Source organism: Perognathus longimembris, chromosome 4 (assembly GCF_023159225.1).
Source record: "Perognathus longimembris pacificus isolate PPM17 chromosome 4, ASM2315922v1, whole genome shotgun sequence".
Taxonomy (NCBI): domain Eukaryota; kingdom Metazoa; phylum Chordata; class Mammalia; order Rodentia; family Heteromyidae; genus Perognathus; species Perognathus longimembris.
In genome coordinates, this window is record NC_063164.1 from 32,813,123 (window position 1) to 32,822,895 (window position 9,773).

The window sequence follows — 9,773 nt, forward strand, 5'->3', positions numbered from 1 at the left end:
ACTTGAGCCACAGCACCAATTTGAGCCTTTTCTGTTTCTGTGGTACTGAGGAACCGAAGCCAGGGCTTCATACATGCTAGGCAAGCCACATTCCCAGCCCTGTTCTTTATTTCTTGAAGAAAAGTATGACTGTCCTCACTGTTAACTTTTTGTTTATGTATATATGTGTGTGTGTATATGCACTTTTTAAATATATATCTTACATATACATACATATTTATTTATTTATTTGGCAGCACTAGAGTATAAATTTGAACCTTGAGCTTGCTTCAGCAGATCTTTTAACACTTGAACCACCCCCAACCCTTTTTGCATTGTTTATTATCCCAGGCTGGCCTGTACTATGATCCTCCTATTTGTCCTTCCTCACATTGCTGGGATAATTCTGAGCCAGCAGGCCTAGCCATTATGCTTTTCATGTAGCTGTGATAAAGGTGCCCAGCCATTGGTTAAGGTAGAGAGTTGTGAATTCCTATGCCAAGTTGACTTTGAACTACGATCCCTAAATCTCTGTCTCCTAAGTAGCTAGGATTTCAGACTCTAGCCACCACACACCTGTTTCCACCTATCCAAAAAACCTTACGTTTTACTCCAAATCCCCATATTATGATCCTTGTTTGATTTTGGTCTTGAAGCAAATTGGACATATACTTTTATAGTTACTGAAGTAATTTACTTGTGCTTTAAATTTATAAATACCTTTATTGCTATGCAAATTGTATAAGTAGCATTTTCATTTGTTTTAGATGTTGTTGTTTTTTCTTTAGACCCTCTTTCTTTAGACCGTAAATTCTCTGTTGGGAAAGATAGGAATGTAAAGATAGGAAGCATTGATGGTGTGTGTGTGTGCACGCGTGTGTGTGTGTAAGGATAGGAAGCATTGATGGTGTGTGTGTGTGTGTATGTGTGTGTGTACGTGTACCAGAGCTGTGGTTTGAACTCAGGGCCTCACACTCTTTTGGCTTTTTGGCTCAAATCTAGTGCTCTACCTCTTAATCCACATCTCCATTTTTAGTTTTTTGCTGGTTATTTGGGGGTAAGAGTTTCTCAGGTAATGGAAAACGAGGGAGCATGAAGGGGTGATATTGGTCAAGAAGCATTGTACTCATAGCCTGACTTATAGAATAACTCCTCTATACAACTATTTAACGATAATAATAATAATTTAAAAAGCTAAAAAGAAAAATCTCAGGTTTGTCTGCCTGAGCTAGCTTCAGACTGCAATCTTCAGATCTCACTCTCCTGAATACAAGAATGAACCACTGGTGGGAAAAGTTAATGAGACCTCCTTTCAACTCATAGCTGGGTATCATAGTGTGTGCGTGTCATCCCAGCTAAAGGATGACGGGAAGCCTAAAATAGGGGAATTGTGGTCTAGCTGAATTCCTGGGCAGTGCATGTAAAACTCTTATCTCAAAAATAAACAGTGCCAAAAAAGGTTGAGGCTTGACTTAGCCATAGACCCATCTGTCTAGCAAGCATGAGACCTTGAGTTCAAATCCCAAGACAGCAGCTCTCTTCCCTCATAGTTTTTGGTGAACAGTACTCATGTATACAGTAGTAATTTTTGTGACAGTAATGCAGCCTGCTGCCTGCATTCTCAAGTGTTAGATGTTTGATGAGTTCAGGAAGGAGGCTACGGTTGATGAGTTCAGGAAGGAGGCTACGGACATTGAACTCTTCACCCCAGAGCTCTCAATCCTTTATGCCCCTCATAGGGACACTCGCATTCAAGCCATCCACTGCTCACAGGTTCTCAGATCTCAGTCTCATTGTAACCTAGCAGCATTGGGGCTTTTGTTTCTGGTCACAGAAGGTGCTGCCACCAACCACAGCCACGATGCCCTCTGCAGCTGGAGCTTCCTGCTGAGTGGGTGTGCATCAACCCTCCCCTTACACATGCCTCTTGCCATCCAGTAGGAGTCACTGAGGCTCTGATTTCAGGTTTATAGGAACTGTGGTTTCTCCTATGAGTGGGACTGTCAGTCTCTTGTCACCAAGGCTACCGAGCTTACCTTCTGGTCTGTGCTTCTAGCTTTCCTCCCCCAGGGAGGCAGTGTGGGCTGTACACTGCTCCCCACTTTGCTCTGCTTTTCCTACGTTGCTTTCCTATTTCTTTGTGTTTTTAGCTGACTGTTACTTCTTGATTTTCAATCTTCTTCCTCTATCTCTGCTTGGAATATAGTTTGTCCTTGGTTACCTGGACTCTTCTCATTAACAGTCTCACAGAACAAACATCCTGTCTGCCACCTACCCCAGAGCCCCAGGAAGGCTTTCTTGCGTAATGTGTTCTTGTTTGGGAGGCTTTTTTTCCTTTAATATTTTAAATAGCTCATCTTTTTTCCTCTGGCCTGTGAGATTTCTGAGAATTTTGCTGACAGTTGTCTGAACTCCCTTAGGTATCATTTCTTTCCTTTTGTTACTTTGATAGCTTCTGTCTCCCTTGTGGGGGGGGGTAGATTTGATTGAGTAGAATCTGGCAGTCTTTGGTCATTCTGTGCTGGGATAATTATTTGTATCCTACGCCAGGTTTGGGCAGTGAAAACATTTTTTTTTTCTTTGAATAAGCTTTATATATGTTTAGCATTCTTAAGTCCACCTTGAGCCACAATAACCCAGATATTTCTAGTTTTAATGCCATCCTGAAGTTTTATTAAATTTCTTCATTCTTTATTGCCTTTTCTTTTCTATTTGAATCTTTTGTTGTTTGATCTTTGTTGGTATTATGATGCTTTCTACCATGGTTTTTTCATTCCATTAATGTACTTTTCATTTCAGCACTTGGATTTTTATTTTATTAAAAAATGTTTGTCTATGTTGTTTCTCTGATAAATTGCCAAATTATGTTTTTGTGGTTTATTATTTTTTTGAAACAGGTTTTTCAAACTATCTGAATATGTAGACATATATACGTGTGTATGTATTCTTTCATGGTCAGTTTCTCTTGCCTTACTGTGTCTTCATGAGAATTCCTGTTATTCTAGATTTGTCTTGTTATGTGATAACATATATACATTGAAGGTATAGACATGTATTCTAGTCTTAGAATCTATATTGGTTGTGCCTGTCTTTCCAGAAACTGTAGGCAGGCTGCTTATTTTCTTCTAGCCTATGGTAAGTACCAGTATTTCACTCCAGGATGGCACCCTACATTTTCACTGGTTACATTTTCACTGTTTGAGTACTAGAGACTATCTTAAGCCCAAGTTGTTCAGCATGAATTTGAGAAGTGCCAAAAACAATTGTCTGTTCCCATGGGCACTGCCCAAGGCTAGTGTGCACTCCCACGTCTTGTCCTGCTACTGGGGATTCTTGTCCAGGCACCAGGGGATTCTCCTTGGCATGAGCTTCACCTTGGAGGGGCTATTTTAGGTTTTTAAGCAGTAACTTTGGATCTGCCTCATTGTTCCTCTCTCTGCTGCACAGGCGGCTCTTTTTATGCCCTGCTGTGTAGGATTGGAGATGCAGTGGGATAAACCCTCCCTCGATGGTCACCAGTGCTGAAACCCCGTGTCATACTTAGGGCCCACAGCTTGCAGAAACCAGTGTAGTGCAAAGGAAGAACTCGGCTCCATGTTGCTCTGGCCTGCCTGCTCTTAGGTTGTTTCTGTGCCCTGAGAGTGCTGCAGCCTGCCAGAGACGACCCTGGCCAGAACCTAACTCCATCTCACCATGGCCCCGGGCCAGGCCCAGAGGCTCTGTCCATGAGCACTAGCCTGGAGATTGGGGCGACTGGGGCCCTCCTAGTGATGATTTCAACAGCTTCATATTGTGATGGAAGAGTACTGTGCGTAGCTCCCTGTCTCCTCACCCTCAGCATAGGGAGCCTTTCTTTGTACTGGGTAGTGCAAGGTGGGAAGGGAGAGGTAAAAGAAGTCTCTTGGACATCAGGCTCACACACCTCCAGATCGGAACTCACCTCTGGACTGTGGTGTATGGTTCTCCCAGGCACTGGGTTGTTCTGGGGTCCAAATCTAAAGTCTGGACTTAATTCCTTCTCCCCTCTATGTCGTTTAAAGTTGGTGGAGGGGTGGCTCAGGGAACTCTGCCTTCTTCAAAGTATCTTCTCTTACTATACTAAAACCAGGTCCTGAGATTTCTCACCTGGTTTCCTTAGCTCTGGTAAAGGCAGGTTCTTGTGGACAGCTGTTCTACTGAGATTCCTGCGGGAAAGGATTGGTGGAGGCCACTCAGCAGGCCTTTCTTTTCCTTCCCTAGAACTCTTTGCTTTGCTATTTTTAAAAAGTTTATTGTCAAAGTGATGTACAGAGGGGTTACAGTTACATATGTAGGGCAGTGTGTACATTTCTTATCCAGCTTGTTCCCTCCTCCCTTATTTTTCCCCCACCTCCCCCCCTCTCCATTTCCCTCTCCCTCCATGAGTTGTACAGTTGGTTTATACCATATGGTTTTGTAAGTATTTCTGTTGCATTGGTTTGCCTTTTACCCTTTGTCTCTCCATTTGGACGTTCCCCTTCCCTTCCCTAGTTCCAGTAAACACACATACAATACTCAGGGTACCAAAATCAGTAACAGTGACATCAGGGGTAAAACCCTGGGGAAGAAAGACAAAAGAAAATGGCATAATTTCATATGGTACATTGAAAATAACAACAACACTTGTTTCCATAACTTGGAGTTCATTTCATTTAGCAGCATCTTATGTGTTCATATGTACATAGCTATTGAGCTATTGTAAATCTGCTAGGACTATCCTAGACATGTACTAATTACCACCAGTGAGGTGGTAAAGTCTGTTCTTTGGGTCTAACTCACTTCACTTAGTATAATTTTTTCCAAGTCCTTCCATTTCCTTACCAATGGGGCAGTGTCAGTCTTTCTGATAGAGGCATAGAATTCCACTGTGCATATTTACCACATTTTCTTGGTCCACTCATCTACTGAGGGGCATCTGGGTTGGTTCCATATTTTAGCCATGGCAAATTGTGCTGCGATGAACATAGTTGTGCTGGTGGCTTTAGTGTGGTCTTGCTTGTAATCTTTTGGGTAGATGCCCAAAAGCAGGGCTGCTGGGTTATAGGGGAGTTTTATGTTTAGCCTTAAATTAAGAAAAACAAAACAACACTGGTACAGTTGAGGTGATCATTGTCAATTTGGTGCCTGATCCCTCCTAGACCTACCTTTACCTGCCTTTTCAGGTACTTTTTTTTCCCACTTTGGTTATTTGCATATTTTAAAAAATGGAGTGTTTCATATTGGTGTTTCCCTTTATAGTTGCTGCCTTTAAAAAAAATAATCTCAGTTGACTTTGTTTTCTATTCTGGAATTGGACAATACTTCCACTAAAATAGATTACGTGAGCTAGGCACTGATGGCTCGTGCCTGTAATCATAGCTACTCAGGAGTCTGAGAGAAAGTAGATTGGTCATTTCAAAGTCACTTTGTAAGCTGATGGCGGGGAGGCAGTAATATACTGCCTGTGATTAGAAGTCATCTCTTTTGGGAGGGGTATTTGTACTGGGTCTTGAACTCAGGACCTTCTGCCCTTGCTTAGCTTTTTCTACTCAAGGTTGGCGCTCTACTACTTGAGACACACCTCCACTTCAGGCTTTTTGCTGATTAACTGGAGATAAGAGTCTCTCAGATATATTTGCTTGGGCTAGCTTTGAGCCATGATTCTCAAACCTCAGCCATCTTGCGTAGCTAGGATTACGAAGTGAGCTATCAGCACCTAGCTTCAAGTCACCTTTATTGAATAGGTCAGAGGTTATTTCATTTATCATGCACTTGAACTGGCCTGTTCAAGAAACTTGGCTTGTTGGTCCTGATTTCTTGCAAGATCAAATTGGAAGCTTCATCGTGGTGATGTGGATCTTGACACTGCCCAACTTCACTGTTTAGCACCGTCTATTGGAGCCTAGCACAGGAATTTCATCAAAAACAATGGCCTCTTAGAACTTTAACAACTACCTCCCTTTGATCACCTATGAGAGCATGACCAAAAGTAAAACCATTTCTTTTCTCAGTTACCATCATTTTGAGGTTCTAGTCTCAACATTCATAGATTATGATATTCTCAAGGTGAGCACTCTTGTCACTTGGCCATATTCCCAGCCCAGATTATGATATTCTCATGCTTGTGCATTTCTTTTGAAATTTCCTGTTCCATCCAGAGAAAGCCATGTGACATCAACAGATGACTCCATACAATTTCTTGAGCAGATACAGTGTACCAGGAAGACGACTAAGATTATTTGGGAGGATAATAATTAGCAAGGAATATGTTCCTTAGCCAAAGGATCTAAGAATACCACCCCTGTCAGTCAGAACAGCTAAGATCAAATAGATCAAAGAGTCACAGCCATAGTTGAGTCATTAAGTAGCACATTAAAACACAGCCACCACATCCTGATAATACTATTTATGCACAGTAAGAAGTGTCCATGACTCCATATTCTTCCCTGTTCACACTGTAGGTGGCAAATCCTTTACTAAGCAGCCCAGGAATGGACCACTAGTGCAATTTCAACACAGACTCACCTTAGGGATGTTGCTAAATTTAGCCATTGGGTAGACAAAGGTTTGTCCCAGCTTGCGGATGTGTTTGACATGACAGAATATGTAACTCTGTTACCAACTGATGGGAGTCATGCTGGAGCAGAGCATCTTGTTCCAGTGCTCACATGTGGAGACCACATTTCTTGTCCTGATTTGCAGCTTGAGCACCTCTGGTGGTGGCACAGGTGCCCTGGGGAACTCCATCCTACATACATTAGGCACAGAAGTTGTGCCTTGAAGTGTGTATCAAGTGTAGGAACCAAGAAACTTCTGTGGCCAAGTATTAGAGAATTCATAATCTAGTCCAGTCTGTAGCTATCTCATGAAAACTCACACTGAGTGATCTGATAACGAGTGTGTCTTATAGTTTGTTCCTAAAACATAACTTTTCTCTCTGCAATCTTCCTTCTCTACCAGTGACAATCACAATAAGGTCAGTTTGTTTGCAAAGTAGATATAGACTGTTATTAGTTATTTGCATAAATCTAGCCAGGATAACAGTGTTGGCTACTTTTAATTTCATGTGTTTGAGATCTGACAAAGAATCCCTATTGAACTTTTAAAAGCCAAGTGGCTGTGGTGCCAAATAAGGCCAGCTTGCAGACTTTATCTGTCTACATGATATCTGGAGGTTCCAGGACTTGCCAGGAAGTGACCGGTTGATTCTGCCACTCCCTCTATAACAGAGCCCTAAAGCCTTCCGTGTACACCCTTAAATATATGTCCCAGTCAAAGCTGACATTTCCAGTTATAACATTTAATAAAGATTTTTGTGTACAAAAGTGTATTTTAATCAATTCATTGCAAACAATAGATACCTAAAGAGAAAATTGTTTCCTTGGTAAAACAAAACAAAAAGGAGTCAGCAGTTATTCCTAGGACTGCAGCCTTCCCTAACACCAAGTGTTCTCCCAACCCACCCTCACCTCTACTGCTCAGAATGTCAGTTAACCTTGCACCTCCCAATATCTGTGTTCCCCAGCATCACAAATCAGTGCTGGTACTCCAGAGCCAGAATGCTTGGGGCGGCAGCTGAGTACAGAAAAACAGTCTGGCCACGAGGGAAGCCCTGAAGCCCTGGGAGCCCCCAGGAGGAAGGAGCAGCATGCCTCCCCTGGCTCCCTGCCTGCACTGTCAGCATCCTCCTTCCAGTCCCTCCTTTCTGAGTTACAACTGCTCAGTTTAACAATCTCAATAAGCTTTCTTTTTTGTTCTAAAATAGTGGGATACTTTATTCTGTAAAATAGAATCCTTATTGTACATTTCTTGTTCTTATTTGTGACAAGGTCTTGCTGTGTTGGTCCAGGCTGGCCCTGGAGCTTGGTTCCTCTTGCCTCAGCCTCGCTGGGCCTGGGCCTGGGCTGTGGGGCGTGCACTGCCAAGCCCACCTGGAGTTTGCAGTGCTGCTGCTGTAATGTGTAGGACCTTTCCCATAATGTTTTCAGCCATCCTTTTTCTCTTTTAATGTTTTTTTAAAAACTCAAATCCTTATCAGGCCTTGGCTTGCTAGTGATTACTTCTTTCTGTAATCCTGTCTACTTAGGAGGCTGAGATCCAAGGATTGCAGTTCAAAGCCAGTCCAGGCAAGAAAGTCCAAAAGTCCATGAGACTCTTTTATCACCAATAAACTACTCAGAAAAATCTGGTAGTGACACTGTGGCTCAAGTGGTAGAGCACTAGCCTTGAGCAAGAGCAGCTCAGGGACATTGCCCAAGCACTGAGTTTCAAGCCCCAAGACAGTCAAACCCTCCTCCCCCCAAAAAACTGCTATAAAATTGTTTTGGTTAGACAGTTGGAAATATAAAAATCTGTATTTTTTTTTTTCCTTTCAGGGTATAGAAATTGACCAGGTAGACTTAAGAAGAGAGATCGCCTACAACCTGTCTCTCATTTATCAGGGCAGCGGGAACACTGTGATGGCCCAGAAGCTCCTCTATACCTACTGTTCCGTGTGAAGCATGTGCTGAGTGTGGATCCACCTAAGGGTTTATTGTTCTGAACTTCCCAGTGGGAATAAACTAGCATTCTAGCAGCATATTTCAGCTTTGTCCTCTGCCCCTTGCCCTGAAAGCTGCAGCTTTGGGCTAGGGGTGTGGCTTGGTGACAGAGCACTGGACTCTCACGAGCTGTGGTTGCCAGCTTGCAAAAATCAAACCAAACACTTTGGCTACATGTGAAACATTGTGTGTTTTCTTGTTTCCCTTTACCATTCTCCTCTGTGGTATTAGTCCTATATGCCAGGTACTTTGATAAGTGCTGGGAGTACGGTTATAAGGCAGATGTGGTCATGTCCTCCTGGCCTGTACCGAGTTGATCACCTACAACTGAGAAGATCTCCACTAAACCCAAGTTATTAAGTGCAAAACAACAGCATATATTCATCTGAGAGGAATGCTTGCTGTCTTCCAGCATGCACCATCATTGGAGAGCCCTATTTCTTAGAGCCCTATTACTATTACATGAGGCGCTTTTTCTAATATATTGAAAAGGAGATTGCTTATTCAAGGAAAGAGAAATCTGGACTGTGTGATGTTAAGACACTTATATAGATCACTACCTGACAGAAGTATTTAAAATTGTTGAACAGTGGGAAGACAAAGATTGATGTGAACTTTCACTGTTCACCTACTTGTGTCTTGTTACCTAGACTCGTCGAGGCTTAGCCCTGGGCTTAATTCAAACCATGCTGCTCCATGGCAGGTAAAAACTGCTTTATATGTGCAGCTCCCCAGCTAGAAATAGAAAAGACCACAATAACATGTCACATTTTGCATTTCCTATCACTAAGAATGTAGGAAAGGTTTGTAAAGTTGGATGTATACATGAAATAATAAAATATCATGGATTTTAAGTTAAAAAAATTGAGATCTTTTCTTACCTCAAATAGTGTATGTTTTGGAATCTAAGGTAAAGATACATGCTAGGTGATCTAGTGAATTTTTAGTGAATTTTTTTAGGGGAAATGAGCGCCGTCATGTGGAGTCCACTGGTAAGAAGGAAACCAGCTTGAGATAGAGGATGTGAGAGACACAACTGCTTATGCTCTGCACCTGACTTCTATGGAGAAGCAGGGCTTGTGTGTAATAAGTATGTCATGTATTCTACATGTGGACATACAATCTAATAAATTCTATTTTTGTAATGGAGACGTGTTGATCTATTTATTTCACTATGCCGTCAGCAGGTGAAGAGACAGCCGAGTGAAGTCGTGAATTAGATTCTCTCTTTCCATCCTGTGGGTCTGAGGAGTCTGT

General features: G+C 42.2%; 1 protein-coding gene across 2 annotated transcripts in view; it reads left to right on the forward strand.

Annotated features, from left to right (window-relative positions):
- The window catches only part of Gtf3c3 (general transcription factor IIIC subunit 3), a 34,522-nt gene extending 25,149 nt beyond the window's left edge, over positions 1 to 9,373 (forward strand). For both annotated transcript variants that reach the window (XM_048345049.1, XM_048345050.1), the window contains one exon: positions 8,352 to 9,373. In XM_048345049.1, coding sequence (XP_048201006.1) covers positions 8,352 to 8,474 — 123 coding nt within the window. In that variant the 3' untranslated portion in view covers positions 8,475 to 9,373. The remainder of the gene's footprint in view (positions 1 to 8,351) is intronic.
- Positions 9,374 to 9,773: the final 400 nt, after the last annotated feature.